Source organism: Tachysurus fulvidraco, chromosome 9 (assembly GCF_022655615.1).
Source record: "Tachysurus fulvidraco isolate hzauxx_2018 chromosome 9, HZAU_PFXX_2.0, whole genome shotgun sequence".
In the NCBI taxonomy this organism is placed as follows: Eukaryota; Metazoa; Chordata; class Actinopteri; order Siluriformes; family Bagridae; genus Tachysurus; species Tachysurus fulvidraco.
Genome location: NC_062526.1, coordinates 22,384,352 through 22,404,351, shown reverse-complemented (window position 1 = coordinate 22,404,351; position 20,000 = coordinate 22,384,352). Strand labels below are relative to the sequence as shown.

The following is a 20,000-nucleotide window of genomic DNA, read 5'->3' as shown; positions in this document are numbered from 1 at the left end:
TTAAAGCCTTCTTCTTCTTCTTCTAATCATTATTATTCATTCATTCATTCATTCATTTTCTACCGCTTATCCGAACTTCTTGGGTCACGGGGAGCCTGTGCCCATCTCAGGCGTCATCGGGCATCGAGGCAGGATACACCCTGGACGGAGTGCCAACCCATCACAGGGCACACACGCACTCATTCACTCACACACACACACACACTACGGACAGTTTTCCAGAGATGCCAATCAACCTACCATGCATGTCTTTGGCCTGGGGGAGAAAACCGGAGTACCCGGAGGAAACCCCCGAGGCACGGGGAGAACATGCAAACTCCACACACACAAGGCGGAAGCGGGAATCGAACCCCCAACCCTGGAGGTGTGAGGCGAACGTGCTAACCACTAAGCCATCGTCCCCGTCCCCCCCATTATTATTATTACTGTTATTATTATAATTATTTACACAGAAGTGAGTCAAATAAATTTCACTTTTTCCTTTCAGACTTTAAATTCATCGCTCATTTAATTCTCCCAGCTGTCTGTACACTTTACCTTTTTTGGGCTTTTGTGGGCGTATAATAATTCAATAGAGGCAAACGCGTCAGTATTAAAGTAGATGGGTGTCTTAGATCAGTCGAATGATTCCCATTTATCCTCCTAGCCATCTTACTCCAATGTGTAACAGTGTGTGTGTGTCTGTGAGAAAGAAGAAGCGAAGAGAAGAGAAACCCCCAGACAGTGTGTCAGCATCGATATATGTGAAAATGAGGAGCGAGGACAGAGTGGATGTGACCGCTGCGTCCAGCACTTTCACCAGCACTGCGCCTATCACTCATGCGCTAACTTAATCTATTCCACTCTAATGCAATGCTGTCTAATACAAGGCCTCCTTCTCCCACACACAGAGCTAATCTAATGAAAACGAATAGCTTTCCCCTGCTCCTGTCTCGGCACCGAGGCTGATTGAATGTAGATGGCTGCCATCATGTCATGCTCTTTGAAAGATGTAGGCTAGTTTATTTTAAAATGACTAGCGCATTAAGGGAGCAGTGAGAGCACCAGCGGTACGCTAAACCTGTATTCAGTACTGAGGGAGAAAAAGTTAGCTAGCTAGGGTGCTAACTAGCAGTTAGCTTAGAACTTAGCTAAACGTCACAGGAAACACAAGTTTAACTTTCTTTTGTTCTTAGTTAGATGGCTGCATTGTAGTTAGCTAGCTGGCTAACAGAAAAGTAGATGTCACATAAAATGCACATCACTTTATAAATTTAGGATGTTATTTTTTGGTTAAAATAGCGCAACGCTACGGGGCATTGGAGTTCGATTTCCTTCAAGTTCTCCTTCAACTAAAGAGAAAGATAATACAATCTGGAGCTGATGTGCCATTTTCTTTCATTTCATGGAAGTATTTTCCCCTATATAACAACTTTATCCCTAACACACTGCAAATTTTTAAAGGTGCGATATCAAATATTACAACTTTAAATCACATCAGATTTTATTATTTTAATCTCAATAAATCACATTTTTTCCCCCTCAAAAGATCTATTTATTTATTTATTTATTTTTACTTTTTCCTCATAATCTGACTATTTTATCCTTATGACATTATTCTTAAGATTCAATCACATTTCTTGAAAATATCAACTTTCTTCCGGTTATATTATGACTTATATAAACTTTACGACTTTATAATTTTGTTTTTATTTTTCTATGTTACTGTGTCTTTATGATGTCATTATTAGATGCAGCTATGTAGCCGTTAGCTGTGACAGATAATTACTAAAACACCAATTAACTTCTAATTAAACACTGTTTATTATAGTATCAATGATTATCTGAGCTTTTTTTATTTGTGTTTTTTTTTTTTTAACTATTTATTTATTTAGCCCACCTCTTTCATTTTTTATTGAACTTTACTTCTTTCCCATCTCACCGAACACCTCCATTGTTTACTCCTCTAGTTGACTGTGGATTTTGTATTTGTATGCCAGACGATTGATTGACAGGCATTATTTATATCCGTAATGAAGGGTTTAGCTTCTATTGTAACGGGTGTATATGAGAGCTCTCGATGATTGGGGTATTATTATGTGTTGAGGGAATGTCATCCATTGCGAAAGGATACATTACACGCTTCACACACACTTCTCACTCGCATAACATTGTTCCCTTCGGTTATCCGGTGGTGGGGCCATGGCAGCCCATCGTTATCCAGGGGATCTCCTGCCAGTCCTTTTATTATTACACAAGCGCACACACACACACACACACACCTTTTAAAAATGCTGCTGCAGGCGCTAGTATGAGAGAGAGAGCGAGAGAGAGAGAGCGAGAGAGCGAGAGAGAGAGAGAGAGAGAGAGAACAATGGTGGTGATGGATGAGGAGGAGGAGGAGAGAAAGAGAGAAACCGCCCTCATGCAAAGAAATACAATCTGCTTCTGATTAGCTACTGATTAGCCCCTGGTGGAGGAATAGGGGAGGTCTGCATTGTGTGTGTGTGTGTGTGTGTGTGTGTGTGTGTGTGTGTGTGTGTGTGAGTGAGTGAGTGAGTGTGTGTGTGTGTGTGTGTGTGAGAGAGAGAGAGGGAGTCTGTAATTTAGAAGCAGTCAACATGAGGGCTTCCAATCTGTGCATTGGTGGTCTCTAATGATGGGGATGGTGTGGGCAGGTCAGGCCAAACTGTTAATCAAGGAAATCATCCATCCAAGCATACACACCACCTACACTGCATCTCTCTCTCACACTCAGACACACACACATACTAGACCGAACTACCCCGCAGTCATACATCCAGACACATCCCTGTGACGCCGTAGAGAAGAGTGATTCACAGCGTGCCCTCGCAGTGCTTTTTTCATCAACAAGCTGCCACTGCTGGTGTCTAATTGTCTAATAGATCTATCATTCTGCTCGTTTCTACCTCAGAAGACAAACTTTTTTGCGTTAAACACAGAAAAATGCTGTTGTTCGATGTCATTTTTCATCACTGTAACAATTCAGGAAATTTAAATTTAAGAAGGTGTCACAATAATTAATTTCCGTCTTCGAATCCGAAACCAGTAACGAAATTAGGAAAGGATATTAACACTGGTGAACTAAAGAGGAGCTGTATGAAGGGATAATGAAACAGATACACAAAGCTCTTGGGTTCTTTGTGCTATTTGATTAAAAACACAAAATTTCCTGAGTTTTGTTTTCTGGACCCGTTTAGTAGAAACAATTCTCCAACAATATACCAATTCTCCATTGGTGAGGTGAAACAAAAACCCCAGAGCCTTAACTCATTTCCAATGATCTAGCCTTGCAAACATTGATGACCTCATGGGGCTTCGTCTACGTGTCTGATCTCTAAGCGACTCTGTGGGTTATAATGTTACAGGAGTTCAGAAGACCAGACATCAAAATTATTAATCTTTACAAAATGTGGGCTAAAAAAAAAAAAACAAAAAAAAAAAAACCACCACCAACATCAGGTCAGCGGAGATGCTTAGCTGTAAATTTGACCATTACTTTGCAGTTAGCAACAACTTATACATCTAATTTGATAAAGATTAAGCGTCCCTGGTTTGACCTCCTAAAAAAAAAATCACCAGAATTAGAATCACTAGTAATTCAGAATTTTCCTTCCGAATAAGTAAACAAGTGTACACAATATCCTGGATAAAGTGGTTACCGAACTTAACGGTGTTGAGTGAATGAATGAAATTATGAAATGATCTTTAATCGTGCAGACCAAACATTCTGAAGAGAAGAATGTCTCTTTTCTTCAGAAGAAACAATCATCAAGATGAGTCGAAGTAGACTTTAGTGCTTCCTTTGAATGTCATGATCTTTTTACTCCTTCTCTGTACCTTTTGCTTCCGTTTTTCCTTCCTCTTGTCCTCCGTATCCTGCAGCATCTTCTCCCTCCACAGGTCAAAGAAGTAGGATGGGTTAGTGTAGAACTTCAGAGCCTGCTTCCCGTCATCTCTACAAAAGAAAATAACACACATCTTTAGTTAGATCTTTAAAAAATAGTCTTTATTAGTTTATACACCATTTATTGGCCACTTGGTTCCTTAGAACGTTGATGAATGTTTAAAATTCGGGAGCAAAGATTCTCCTTTCGGATCCAATGGTTCTCCGTTTTACTCCACCGTAGTAATTAGCTCTTCTTCATCCAATGTTGTTCAGGTTCCTACTATTAGTACTGAAGAAACATTTCTGGCATGTCTGTGGAAGAAAAAACCCTTACGTTTGGGTGTCTGTAAAGAGTTAAGACCGGTAAGCTTTTTGTCAAAGAATTACACCTTATTACTAGTTTAGTATCAGGCAGAAATATGTGCAGAGAAAAGGATCGCTGGAGAAAGATGCAGATGTGAAATCTCTGGGAATATGCTGTAAAATATGAAGTGCCTGAATAATACCAAGCTTGAGTGTTATATTAAACATCCCACGAACGGAAAAAAAAAATTGAACCATGGAGCCGACACTACATTTTTGAAGCAGCAGCAACAGCTTTGTTTTGTAACTTATAAGAGGAACACCAGCGACTTTAGGAATTGTGAGAATCAAAAATCACAATCAAAAATTCTGATTAAAGGTGGGGTCTCCGTTGTTTATGAAATGCTTCAGAAAACTGAGTCGGGCCACCAAACAAAACAAAAACAAAACTAACGTGTAGCCAATGAGCAGAAAGGGGCGTGTCTTGTCAATATGGGCGGAGAGAGTGTTCAGTGCGCATGTGTGACATTAGCAGAAAGCGGTTTTAACATTGACATGGAGGATAAAATCAAAGAAAGAAAGCAAAGAAAGGCTTACGATAAGGCAAGAAGTAGGACGTGTTAATATAGGATCAGCTTTCCAGCGCTGGAGAGAACTGAACGTCTTCCGTGTGAAACGGAGCTAAACCTTTTATTTGTATTACCATAGTATTACTCATTGAGTTCATTTATTGATAAAAATATACCCTGGGTCAGCTGCCCCAACAGGTTCTGCCATAATACTTGTCTGGGTTATACTTGGGGTTATACTTGTCTGATGTATGTGTGGGGTGGAGCTATCAAAACAGGGGTTGGACCCATTTAAGTTAGGGGTGTGTTTGTTTTGGTGATTTCAAATGTCAACATTGGCTTTCAAACAACAGAGACCCCACCTTTAAAATGAATATTTTCTGGTGATGTTGGAAAGTCCGCCGTTATTGTTCCTATTTTCTAAATGCATTTTATTTGCACACAGGATCAGCGTTAACCTTAAAGAAGCCTAATAAATCTAGATCACTTGAGGCTTATAGGCTGCCCAATGCAGGTATTTCTTTAATCACTCTACTGATAAACACAGTACGATGTCTCAAAATGCCCAAGCGCACTGTGTTCCATTAAGGTCTTACTCAAGCACTGTTGTAAGAACAAGACTAAAAAAAAATCAGTGCAACATGAGGAAAATAAGAGAGGAGCTGGAGAAAATAACCGCAGCCAGGGGAGTGAGATGAGAGAAAATGAACAGTAGTGTGAAGAGGAAGGAGAATGTGCTGAAGGAGAGATGAGCGTGAGAGGGAGTGATGGATGGAGCAGCTGTCACATCTAGAAGAAGCAGCCACAGGTGCTGAAGTTCTCCTGAAGTAATGAGGGAACGTGAGAAAAACAGATGAAGAGAGAGAGAGAGAAAGAGAGAGAGGGGGGGGATTTTGATGCATGATGAAACTTTAATACATTCCATGTTTATGAAGCATGTTAAATGCAAATCCACAATCAGAGTATACTCCTGGATATAAATTTAGATGAATGAAATATGAGACACATTCACAACCGGTGTTAAAGGAACAGTTGTCACCCTGATGAACCTTCCTCTCCTAACCTAGTGGTATCTCAAAGCTTTTTGTATGCATTGACTCCTTCAAGTTGTAAAATAAATTCCACATACCCACAAATTTTGGATATCGTCGCTGTCGGGCGGAATCCTCGTATCTCCAAAACCATTATTTTTCAGGAAATTAAAAAAATGCTGTATATCTGCAATGCACAGGGTTTAGTCCGCGTTGCAGTGGATTTTCTTGCGCTAAATTCCTGTCCTCAGACGAGCACCAGAACTAGCGGGAGTCAAGATTGTTTTTTCTTTGAGCCCAGTGTTTTGAAGACATTTACCTCAGAAGACGTGTTGATTCGTTGCGACTCTTAATCATGAGGACATGCCGCGAAGCATACTGAAAGAGGTGGACAGTTGAATTGTCCAATGGAGTTTAGAGATTTGCGCTCAAGCTATTTTCAAGACTTTAGATCGGTTAATAACTTGTAAAAATAACAGACCCACGTGGGGACTGACAGATAGCATCGATATGTGAAAAAATATGAAATTGACAAAATTTGGACATACGAGGTTTCTGCCTGACAGCGACGATATATTTCATGAATATTCATTATTTTTAAATATTTGTTAGGATGCCATAGAGTTTTCTATTGCTGAAATTTTCACCAAAAGAACAGATTAGTTGACTTTGGTGCTTGGGCCCCAAAATAGTATACATTTTATAATGTACGCCGGAGATTACTTTGTGTTTTACTCTTCCAGTCTGCTTCCTTATGATCCAGTTAACCAGAGTTTTCTTCAGAACAATTTCTTTCCTTCAAAAAGGAGGCCGTATTGCACACCGTGTCAGACCAGGGCAGACAGCCCTCGTAAATAACGCTAGCCTTGTTCTATGCGGAGGATTAAAATTACACCCAGTTCACAAATTCAATTCATTCAAGGTGAATGACTGAATATACAAAGCACTGGAAGTTCTGATACCGTCAACAAGTGATAATGATATGTCCACAAGTGATACTCCTCGCAGACCCCACCCAAGAATATAAGTAGCTTAGAGTATGAACAGATTCCTCAAATTTAAAGGAAGAAGTTTCCTCTTGACCTGTTTAAGTACGCCTGCACAATCACTTCATTTAGTCAATAGGCTAGACTTTCTTTGCACAGCAGAGCCACTTTGTGGTAATCCGCAATACACACAAGCAGCTGGTCCCAAACAGATCGACTTCCAGTTTGCCGGATCAACTTCCAGTCTTCCAAATCACCTGCTGTCTGTTTGCAATGGCCCATTACCATTGTACACTGGCTCAGCGCCCAGTTTCCCGAATAAAGATTGAAATGTTGACGTTCGATATCAAACAGTGCCATTGCATTGTCTGATTACACGAGTATGTGTGACCTCATGCACTGGTTATACAGCTCTTATTTAGAGGACGTTTATAGGTTGACATCAAACCCTTTTTTCATTTTCCTTTCACCTTAAAATTTTTCCACAATGCTCCCCAACATTTCTGTCATTACTATGTCATTTTTGCATGATGGTCCTCTACTAAAGCACATGTTATGTACAAGACATCTACCTTTGTTGAAAATCCATCCCTCCAGCCATCCATCCTCTACACTGATTATCCTACTGGGTTATGGGGAACCTGAAGCCTCAGGAGACTTGGGGTACAAAGCAGGGTACACCCTTGACAGGATGCCAATAAACCTACGTCAGATGTCTGGACTGATGGAGGGGAACAAGCCGAAGGAAACCCCTGAGGTAGAGGGACAAGATGAAAGCTCCACACACACACACACACACACACACACACACACACACACACACACACACACACACACACACACACACACACACACACACACACACACACACACACACACACACACACACACACACACAAGACAGAGGCGGGAATCTAGTCCAACCCTGGAGGTGTGAGGCAAATGTGCTAACCACCAAGCCACAATTCCCCCCTTACTGTACCTTTGTAGAAAATATAAAGGCTAAACTAAACAATGGATGGTGTGTTCATCAATTTCCTCCTACATGCCTGCATTTGTATATCACCTATTACTCTCGCCGAGTCAATCCAGAGCTAATTTCAGCACAGAAGCAGAGAACATGCCCTGGACAAACAGCTTACAGCATGTGCACATGCTTCTATCAGTACTACTGACTCAAGGCTATGTAATTTTGCTGACAAGCATTGAGCATTCCCAGTTTTATAACTGGGGTTGCTAATGCCAACATCCCAGACAGACACAGAAAGTCTGCATGTATACTTGCTATCTTAAGTGCTTACGTTAATTCGTTACCGTATCCATCAGATTGTCTTCTGTTAAAGAAGGCTCGCTTGACGCACGACTCAAACTTCATGTCGAATTAAATGATTAAATGAGTCTTCTTGAGGTTGACTTTTAGTTGCAGAGTTTCCATATGTGAGAGCAGGAGGTTGGTCTGTCTCTGCACCTGCTGTTGCGACTGTCCACGTTGCAGCTAATCAGCCAGAAAGGAGTGCACACTGCATGGCCTCGCAAGGGCACTAAGGCAGCTTGCACACACTTTGTGAACACTCCGAGAAATAGAGATAATGTAAATGGAAGCAATCTGACCTACGAATCTTTCAGATCTACGGTAAGCCGATTGCAGATGAAATAGCCGATGAAATAGTCTTATCTAAAACTAGATTTTTGCAATCAGAAGATATCTTGAACAAGACCCAGCCAGGCAGTCTGGCCCATGTACCATCACAATCACTTGGGCTTGGGTCTCGTACGACTGTCAAATGGAGTTGTAAACAACATCCTGAAGACAGCGCAATCAATAGTCAATGATCTAATGTTAGGAAACCCAAAGAGGTGAAAACCTGCCCATTACAAGCTGTATATTTTGAGAACTGATTGATCCCTGCGACACTTTCAGCAAATCATGCCTTAGAGGTTTTATTCCTGCTCTGCTCGGGCACAAAAACCACCCGTGTTCTGGGCTGTCACTGTGAACAAATGTGGCCCGTGTGTGGCCCCGAACTCATGAGTATAACGTGACAGCATGTAAAGTTAGACTGCTGTTTTTAGTCTTTAGTTCACATTTCACACAGTAGTATGTGATCATCCAGTACGTTCTGGGCTGAGTGGCAGGTGGTGCAGAATGTTTTTCACTGCAGTGCTCTGGCAGGGATTTTTTTTTTTAGGCAGCCAAATTTACCATCTTATTTGCATTAACACATCCAGAAAGACCCACCAAGCTTGGAGTGCTGCAAGGATCTACGTCCATGCGTACATGTCCTGTTGTGGGCGTTATCTCATTATGGCCCAGGAGTAAATGTGCTACCATGGTAACATAATGTAAGTGAAAACCAAAAAACCAAAAGGAATAATCCTTGAATCAACTTACCAGGTGACGGTAGGAAGGAAGTGTGAGGCACTGTGCTTGAGAGGGTGTATCTCATTTCTACCGGCACTTCTAACTTCAAACTATACTTTTTAACGCAGGCGATAGTTCTGAATCCAGCACTGTACTGGGGCCATTATTTTCAGTCAACTCGTAGAAATATCTGAGTACTTTCTGCAGTGTTCCTTCCTCCACATATAAGACATTTTGGTATCTTCTTTTTATTTACGTATTTCAACATATTTCCATGTTCATTCTTGACATCTGTTGGTTCACAGAGTGTCAAGGAAGTAGCAGATGTGGATGGTAGGGCTGGGTCGATATGGCTGAAAACTGTATCACGATATCAGTGTTTCATATCGGTCGATATCGATAATTATTGATATTTTTTATTTCCCATTTAAAATAAGGACCAGGAGAAAAATATATTACATTTAAACATTTTTATTATAAACTTAACCTTCCTCTGATCAGAATCCGCTCAGTTATTAAGACAGAAATGTCAACAACCAGGAAAACTCAAATAATTAAAATGTAAACATAAGTCTAAAGTCACAATGTACACTTAACAATTATCTCTTAACATGTAAGGTGCAAAATGACAGAAAATGTAAGAAATGTTTAATAAAGTGTAATAAAATAGTGCAAAGTGTTAAATATAAACAAACAGAGAAACGGACTTGCATAATTTTGCAGATGACATTTGGTCTGACTACGGTCAAACTTATAATATCCAAAAAACTGCCATACTGGCGAGCTGACTTTTCTCTTTTTTATTTACAATTTCCTCGCTCGCTGCAGCTCATTTTCTGCCTTTCAGTCGGCGGTTACTGAAGAGGAATCCAGCAGAACTACACGAGATATGATTGGCTGTTAGCGTGTCACTCCCTATGTTGCTAGGTTACCAGAGAGTGAGTGCCTTTGTTAATGCAACCAAACTTGCTTCGCAACCTCGGTTTTCTTCCGACGAAGAATAAAAAAATATCGAATGTTTTATCGAACACGGTTTTTTATTGATATCGATCACATGTCTATCGCGATACATACCGTTATCGTTTTATCGCCCAGCCAGTGTTGGGTAGCAATCCCTACTTAGGAGTATCGCACTTAGAACAAGATATTCTGTACTCATTGGTGAAACCTTACAAGCTAATCAAAGCTTCGTCTTTTATTATGTTGCATCAATACTAAAAAGATCAGTGTTGCTAAAAACATGCCCATCGTTTACACAGATAAATATTTAATCAGCTGTACAAGATATATACATTTTAGTTTATATTTATATTTTTTCCCCTTGGAAAATAAATAGGGAAAGAGTCCAGGATCCTACTGACCTATAGGGTGATAGAATGTTGAGGGGTGGAGGCTGTTCACAGAGGTTGAACGTCTCCTGCATCGGGACGGGTAACGACTCCCGATCAAATAGCTGCTGATCCTGAATGGTGGAGCTGCGGAAGGCTTTCCTCATGGTGATGTCCTGTAGAGATACTGAGAAAGAAAGAGACACAGAGGGAAAAACCCGGCAGGTCATTCGTCTTCTGCCTCTTTTATACTCTCAATTTATATATTGCTTAAAACATAAACTTGTATCTATTAGTTATATGTATTTGTATATGTCACAAATTGTGGGGCTGGTGAATGTGTGATTGAAATTGTAATGAATTCATCTGTCAGAAATGAGAAAACAGAAATACGCTAAACTAAGTCAAAACACGTGAACAGAAGTTAAAGGAGAAAAAAATAAATGAAAAAATGCTTGGGATTGTAACTGAATAGGAAATCTGCATAAAAACGCTCGGAATATCAAGCACTGAGGGGGTTTGTGATAAAAAATAAACAAATAAAGAGTAATAAATAAAAGCGAGATATTTACTTTAATCATTTAATTTTATTCTTTTGCCTGACAAATACATCATACACAGGTCTTGCTATTTGTACAATCTCTCTCAATCTCTCTCTCACATGCCTTTCCTCTTCCTATTAGTCTCTCTCTCTAATTGATGGACAGCTAATGGCCACTTAGTACTTGTTGTTATCATAATTAACATCACACAATTAGTATCTAAAAATGTTCTGCTCTTAATATTTTAAATAAAGCTCTGGGAAGCTTTATTTAAGCAGTGTTAAAATTTCCTGGAATTTTCAGGAAGAAGAAGAAGAAGAAAAAGACGAAAAAGAAGAAGAAAAGAAAAAGATGAAGAAGAAGAAGAAGAAGAAGAAGAAGAAAAGAAAAATAAGAAGGAAACAAGAAGAAGAAGAAGAAAACAAAAAGAAGAAGAAGAAGAAGAAGAAAAAGAAGAAGAAAAAGAAGAAAACAGCAAGAGATCCTCCCCCTCCTCACCCCCCTCCTCCCTCCTCCTCTTCCCCCCTCCTCCTCATCCTCCCCTCCCCTCCACCCTGCCGCCTCTTCCCCCTCCCCCTCCTCCCCCTCCCGCTCACCACCTCCTCCTCACCCATCTTCCTCCCCCCCATCCTCCTCCCCCCCCCGACTCCCCCTCCCATCCTCCCCCCTCCCACCCTTCTCCACCCTCCCCCCCGCTACCTTCCCCCTCCTAAAAAAATAACGTAAAAAAACAAAGAAGAAAAAAAGAAGACGACGACGAATAATAAAAGTGACAAATAATGCCAGATCCACAGATCCGTTCCTTTCATTTGCCCCAATGCATCAGACAGCCTTTGTACTTGGAGGTCCCTTTGGTGAGTCTGCAGGGGCATTAAGAGCTTTTTACTCACAGCTAAGGGATCGAGGGCACATACAGGTCTAATATGAGTACACATCATGTCAGAATTATTCATTGTGAACATACAGTTTGTATATCTTACGTTCGTATTAAACAGTGTTTTATCACTCTATCTTTGGTTTATCATCTTTTGTGTCTTTTTATCTGTCGTTAACTCGGCTTACAAAAAAAACACCTCGAGAATGTAATCCTCCTGGTGTCATCCTGTACTAATGCTCACAGGTCCATGCGTAGCTCACACAGCTACATAGCTCCATACACATCAAGCTCTGAGGCTGTTTGTGTCCTGACTCCGTTCTATCAAAGCCAGCATTCACTTTTCTGCAAATTGGGATCTTTTATAGGATTGAACCAGACGGGATAGACTTTTCTCCCCACATGCATGAATGAGAATTAGTCACCGGTTCACCAGTTGTCCTTCCTCTGAGCACTTTTGGCACGAGGTAACCAGGGCAAACCAGGAACATTCCACAAGACCTGCTGTTTTGGAGATGCTCTGATCCAGCATGACCATCACAATTTGTCAGAGTTGCTTAGATTCTTACACTCAAATCCTCCAACATGTCAACGTTTAAAACTGACTGTTCACTTGCTACCCCAATATATCACTCCATGACAGGTGCCACCGTACTGAGATAATCGATGTTATTCACTTCACCTGACAGTGCTTTTAGGGTCTGTATATATATATATACACCATCACCAGCTGAAACTAGTCCTGAACCCTCCAGCAAATAAGCTCCAAAATGAAACAAATCAGTCCTATTTCATGCGGGTAGATTTGATACAAACTGAAAAGACGAGAAAGAAAGTAAGAACTAGAAGGAAACAGGCCTTGGGGGAGTCGGTGGCGTTGCGTGCTATTATGAGGCCAAGACGTTGCAGTGAAATAATGTGGTCATAAAAAGAAGGACATGGGCCATTAGTTTAGTCCTGTGAGTGATACACACACACACACACACACTGCTCAAAGGTGTGTATTGTAAACATGGGAAACAAACAAAAACATATATATATATATATATATATATATATATATATATATATATATATATATATATATATATATATATATATATATATAAAAAATGTATCCAGGGGTGGGTGGGGCACCTAAAACACAGCCTTTACCCTAGATCACTAAAGCACCCCATGACCCACCCACCCCCACCCACCACACACACACACACACACACACACACACACACACACACACGAACAGCATAAGCTATTACCCATACACTACTGGAGGAAATAAGCAGATTACCAGTAAGCGAAACTTAAATGGATTCTCAAGGCTTCTTCTCTTTGTCTATTGTTCTTTCCAAGGGTCTCATCTCCATTTTTTTTTTAAAAACAGTAGTCAACATGGAGCTGTTCTATATTCATTTACACATGTATTCAGGATTCAGCAATTCCCTATTCCCTAAAGAAGGATGAATACCTGCAGCCCACAGACAGACGCACACACACACACACGTCACACCCCACCGAGTTTAACTGCAGGGCTCAATATTTCCGCCTCCTGATTTTTCCACTTCCCTTCTTACCCTCCATTTCAGGCTTCACTCAAGCCTCTACATCTCTTTTTTATGTCACATCATTATTTTTCCTTCACCTTCCTTCCTTTTTTGATTTACTTCTCTGAAACCGTCTGTGCTGTCTTTTGGTGACATATATAATCCACACTCTTCTTTTCTATACTGCCCTGGATCTGTCCATCTCCCTCCCTCTGTGCACGTTTCCTGTGTCCTCTTCCTCTTGTTCCCTGACCTTCATACATAATGAGGCTCTATCTAGCTCCTGAGTAAAAGAAACGGGGATAGAAAGAAGGACAACAAAACACTGATAATTCCATGGCTACTTTAATAAAAGATTGTGCATCTGTACGTGTATGAAGACGAGGTGAAACTATAACTTCTCAGCTTAAGAACCGCATATTATTAAATAACAAGACGGTATATAGTTTTGAGTCAGAGGAAAGTTTGTTTGGACATGTGGACATCCCAGATTTTAAAGGATTTAGAACGGTTTAGAAGGGCTACCGTTCTCATTTCTTACAGAATTTAATATTTGTCGAATAATCCATTCAGTATCTGTTCTGAATAAAATAAATAAAGATGAATATTAACTGGATTTCAAGTGATTAATAGAGTAAAAAAATAAAAAGAAAAAAAAAACGCATGTGGATTTCTGAATATTGTAACATCATCTGAAAAGGAGATCAAACCCAGATAGTCATGGTAGTCCCAATCGCATGCATTACAAAGACCTAAACATGAGTAACGAAGGCGTGACTTCGACATGGATACCTGGATAAACGTAACTGTGTCACACCGTACAGCTCTTACATGAAACAATGACTGACAGATACAAAAGCGCTGGTATATATATATATATATATATATATATATATATAGGACAAAACATTAGGGTAAAAGGGGAACAGGTGAGATGGCGGAAAAACAAAACAATAGAAAAGATGTGGTACAACGCAAGTGGAGTAACACAAACAAAAAAGCAGACTATGGTCAAAACCCTGCCAGCACCACCTCTGGTGGCCCAGTAGCTCCTGACAGATATAACTATAGTCAGACTCTTGAATTAATATTTACACACAGAAAGCTAGGTGTATTTAGACTCAGGTTACGCAACTGCATATGTTTTCCGGGCATATGATAATCGGGTCATGCAAATCACCTAAATGTAATTTATCCTTCGATGATTGTCTGACTTTTCTTTAGTGAAATGTTAGAGATTTTCAATCCTGTCTAGACCATCACCTCTAAACACAAGCTTAGCAAGCATCACCATCACGAGCTTAAACACCCTTCCCCCCCCGCCCAAAAAAAAAAAAAAATCAGGGACAGGAAATCCAGAGTTAAAAAGTATATTAGATAGATAGATAGATAGATAGATAGATAGATAGATAGATAGATAGATAGATAGATAGATAGATAGATAGATAGATAGATAGATAGATAGATAAAAAAATGTTAAATATACTACAATGCACTCAAGAGAAAATTAGAGATCATAAAAAATACAAATACAAATAAAGACAGAGATACTAAAGGGTTTGGCCAAAGATGACAGCATAAAGATAATTAAAAAAACAACATTTGCAATAAATCAAACGTGACAAAATGTTTAATTAAACACAGATTTAATCTCTGTCTAGAAAATCCTGAATATAAGTGAAATGTTTAAAGTGGGAATTGGAAAATGAACGTTACAGACAGGTTTCACTGTGTCGGCTGTGGACGGAGAGAAGGAAGGTTGAACCAGCAAGCAAATGTATAAAGATTCTCAATGAGGTCTTATTACGAGCCAGACTATTTATTTGTGTGTTTTTGTGCATTTGATTTACCTGTACTGGTAAATGGTTGTGATACTGCTCAACAGAGCTTGCAAGACCCCTGAAAAGCTCACAAAGATGGCCTCCATAGGCAGTCTAGTGGCCCTTGTGGAGCTCTTTAAGTGTGTGGCAGCTGCAGAAGGATGGCTAGAGGAGGAATAAGCTCTGTGACTTCTCTCTCTTTACTATGAGGGGAAACCCAGCTTCCTACCCTGCAGCTGCTTCCATGGACGCAGTTGAAGTATTCCAGCATCAAGAGAGTGGCCCTACAGAGCATCATTCAGACACCTCAGGTGCACCAGTGACACTTCTGGTCACTAATGCATGCTGAGATCAGGCACCTTTCCACCTATGTAACGCAGCCAAGAGCCTCCTGTTGCTGGTGGTTGATGACAGAGGAAAGAAAACAAAACAGATTGTCGAACCGGTGGCACTGAAGCAATTAACTCCTGATAGGAATGGTGAAGTGGGTACAGTGCAACTCGCTTGGATCCCTGGGTAAAGCTGTGCAGCTCTCGGCAGTGATTACAAGTCCAGATGTCTCTCTCTTTCTCTCCTACTCCTCCCCCGACCCAGGTCCTAATGTGGCGACTACGATCGAGGGAAAGCCTGGACAAGTTTGCATTTTTACCTGGAAATCTGGGCATTTCAATGATCAGCATTTCCTCATTAATCAGGATCCCTGCTGCACTGCAGGCTTCTCCTGTTCGAGCAGGTATGTACCACATGTCAGTGAGTATACATGGGAGTACACACCAGGCCTTGGTGGACTCAGGGTGTAAACACCGTCCAATGTGGGGTATCAGAAAAGGTACAACTGGTGAATATGAGGTGTGTCTCACCGGTGGATTACGCAATGCAATATCTGAATGCATATTATAATGATATTCCATGTTATTCCACAAGATGGGATCCCAAAGGCATTCTGACTGACCAGAGTGTAGTGTTACATTTATATCACAGACACTACGCAAGTTAGGGGTTCAACTGATCTGCAACAGTGTTTACTATTCACAAACACATGGCCTGGTCAAACAATGTTATCAGACACTAAAATAATTAGGATTCATAAGCCCATTATCGGCAGTATACATGTAAGTGGACCTCCAAGCCTCCACAAGGGTTCCCTATTTGAATTACCGTACAGGTTCAATCCTTTTAATATCCGTGTTAAAAAATCCGTAATTCTCTGAAACCATAAAGAGAGATGGTTCATGTGGCTCTGGTTTATTGTTTATTGTTTATTATTAAAATGATCCCCATTAGCTGTCACCAAAGTGAGTAGCTAGTCTTCCTGGGGTCCACAAAATAAATAAATCACATACAATAATAATCTAACAGCAGTAAAACATAGTAGACATCATTATAACCATCATCAGAAATTATTTAGAATAAATTATTACAGCATTACTCTGGTGACGGTGGTTCCTGAACTTACCGAGCTACGACAGGAGCTAAGTTTAAAAAGTGTGACCCAATACAATGTGGTCCCCTGTAGAGACACAGGGTGCCAATTTACAACATACTCTCTGTGTTCTAGCTTCTACATGAAGAACAGACCCAAGGCTATATGCTCAACATGGGAGTAATTGAGGAGTCACAAAGTGATTGGAGTAGATAGTGATCTTGGTGCCCAAGACTGATGGACCAGTTCATCTTCAGTTCAATTCATTTGAAATAGAAATGAACCTGGGGCATAGAAGCCTTTATTATGACAACATGTACATTGAAGCACAGTGGAATACTTTCCGACACACACACACACACACACACACACATACACCTACACACCCCCCAAGTTATATAGTATACAGCATCAGAAGTTTAAGCTAGATGTTCAGCAGTGGTTACAACACTATGTGCTTCGTTTACTGTGACAATAGAAAAAAAAATCTGTCTCATTATCTAAAATGTTTCCATAATAAATTCCCTAATGTTTAAGTGTGTTATTTATTCCTTAGAGTGACTAATTTATTCCTACAAAATTGGATTAGTTTAACAATATAACTATCACCCCACGGCTATTCGGATGCTTGAAGAATAGCACTTGATCCAGCGCTTCATATTATTTAGCACTGAATTGCTTTGTTTCTTGTTTAATTCATTCCACAAGATTAGCAACCAGAGTTAAGTGAAAAGTGTATCATTAAAATGTAAAATGCACGTAGTTTAATTCTCATCAGGACGCACAATGAAAGACAAAAAACTCGAAGGGAAATAAAGCTCATCTCTGTTCTCTACAGAGTCATCAGTGAAGGCGGTTATATTGCTCTGTCTCTCTCTCTCTCTCTCTCTCTCTCTCTCTCTCTCTCTCTCTCTCTCTCTCACACACACACACACACACACGCTTGCTCGTACACACACACACGACTATGAATCCGAGCTGCAATATAATACACTTGCGTTATTAATTTTACTGCTTTCCTGTTATTTATTTTCAATAAACACAGCAGATTATGTTCCTCTCACATCTCCATAGCAATCCCTCACTTTCTCACAAAAAATAAATAATAATAATAATAATAATAAATAATAGGAGCTATTTTCACCTTGCATTTTAGCAGACAATAACAAATTCACACAAATGGCGTTTAATAGAATAACACTGCAAGCTGAAGGTGAGGTAAATGAGTGTGCCTGGTTTCTTTGTCTAGATTTTATTTCAGGAGAATTTGCAAGATCCTGCTGACTGCGGTCGATTAACAGAAGACTGGTAAAAGTAAGGAAATAATAATGTGAAGGAATAATAATGATGTAAATCACATACATATATACATACAGGTATGTACAGGTCCTAATGTGTGTGTGTGTGTGTGTGTGTGTGTGTGTGTGTATATATATATATATATATATATATATATATATATATATATATATATATATATATATATATATATATATACATACATATATAGGAAAAGAGGTGGGTTTTAAGAAGCGACTTAAAAGAAGACAATGAAGAGGCCTGTCTAATGGGCAATGGCAGATCGTTCCACATTTCCCACAGTTCCACGGTCCCCTCTAAACTTCCGTCTAGTTTTGGGCACATTCAGGAGCAGTTGATCAGCTGACCTGAGAGAACGGGTGGGTCTATAAGGGTGTAGCAGCTCAGAAATGTAGGGTGGGGCAAGACCACTTAAAGATTTAAAAACGAATAAGAGAATTTTAAAATGGATCCTAAAATGTTTTATATTTTATCCTAAAATATAAATCACGAGTGTTTATTTCTGTCAATTTACAAAATGCAAAGTGAGCAAACAAAAGAAAAATCTAAATCAGATCAATATTTGGTGTTACTACCTTTTGCCTTCAGACCAGCATGAAGTGATGGCACGACCCCCACAGAGCCCTGATCTCAACATCATCCTGTGTGTCTGGGATTACACGAAGAGACAGAAGGATGTGAGAAAGCCGACATCCACAGCAGATCTGTGGTTAGTTCTCCAAGATGTTTGGAACAACCTACCGGCCGAGTTCCTTCATAAACCGTGTGCGAGTGTACCTAGAAGAATTGCTGCTGTTTTGAAGGCAAAGGGCGGTCACAGCAAATATTGATTTGATTTAGATTTCTCTTTTGTTCATTCACTGCATGTTTAACACTTCCATTTTTTTAAAGCATTCTTTGTTTACAGCATTTTTTTCATACCTGCCTAAAACCTTTGCACAGTACTGTATTATATCTATAGCAAGAAATGAACCGATTTCTAGTTCCCTTTTAAACTATGAAGCATTATGAAACATCCCCAGCTGCATCACGGTAGAAATTCCCTGGCACCGCGTTCACGTCTCTCCGGTGTCTATTGTGCTAGAACCTGTTTTACTCGTGTTCGAGTCTGACACAATAGCACTTCGTTCTCGATTACCCTCAGTGCCTGTTCTGAGACAGAACAAATAGTGAGCAGAAAATGAGATCCTAAACTAGTTATATGATTTAAAAAAAAGTTGGATGGGTCATCTCACACGCAGTTTTGTTTTTCTTTCAGTCAAGTCCTTCTTGCGCTCTCTCTCTCTCTCTCTCTCTCTCTCTCTCTCTCTCTCTCTCTCTCTCTCTCTCTCTCTCTCTCTGTGTTACTTGATACTAGGTGATGGTAAGTCTGCTAGAAAACAAACAGTCAGTTTGCACTGGGGAGCGTTTCATTTACACTGCAAACGAGTAAAGAACAGTACATCACACATCCTCGAATTTATTGTGTGTGTGTGTGTGTGTGTGTGTGTGTGTACTCACACTCCTCCTCTTTAGGGTCAAGCTGTGTCACACTGATAGACAGACGATCCACTCTCTCCTGCAAGGAGTTGACGCGAAAGGAGAAGGCATGTGCTTCATTAAAGAGCTCCCCAAACAAATCCTCTGCATATTTACCTACAGAGAGAAAACACACACACACACACACACACACACACACACACACACACACACACACACACACACACACACACACACACACACACACACACACACACACACACACACAAACTAATAAGCTCAGGAATTCAGTACCCAAAATCCGCAACTCTCTTACTCGTGCTGACCTTTTAGTGCCAAAATACAGGAGAAAAAGAAAAAAAACAAGACACAAAACGACTAAGAAGCACAAAACTACAACACAGATCATTAAAATTCGTTTCCAACCTAATTGTTGAAAAAAAACCTTTTCTATTAACATTCCTCTCAGGTCTTCAAAACCAGACCGTCTCTTTTTTTTTTTGTGCCGTCTCTTCCCGAGGTCAGAGGCT

At 40.1% G+C, this 20,000-nt stretch overlaps 1 protein-coding gene across 5 annotated transcripts in view; it reads right to left on the bottom strand.

Annotated features, from left to right (window-relative positions):
* Positions 1 to 20,000, bottom strand: part of wasf1 (WASP family member 1) — a 70,337-nt gene that overhangs the window by 16,704 nt on the left and 33,633 nt on the right. For all 5 annotated transcript variants that reach the window (XM_047818450.1, XM_047818452.1, XM_047818453.1 and 2 more), the window contains exons 3-5: positions 19,492 to 19,626; positions 10,502 to 10,655; positions 3,841 to 3,958 (exon numbers count right to left, since the gene is read on the bottom strand). In XM_047818450.1, coding sequence (XP_047674406.1) covers positions 3,841 to 3,958; positions 10,502 to 10,655; positions 19,492 to 19,626 — 407 coding nt within the window. The remainder of the gene's footprint in view (positions 1 to 3,840; positions 3,959 to 10,501; positions 10,656 to 19,491; positions 19,627 to 20,000) is intronic.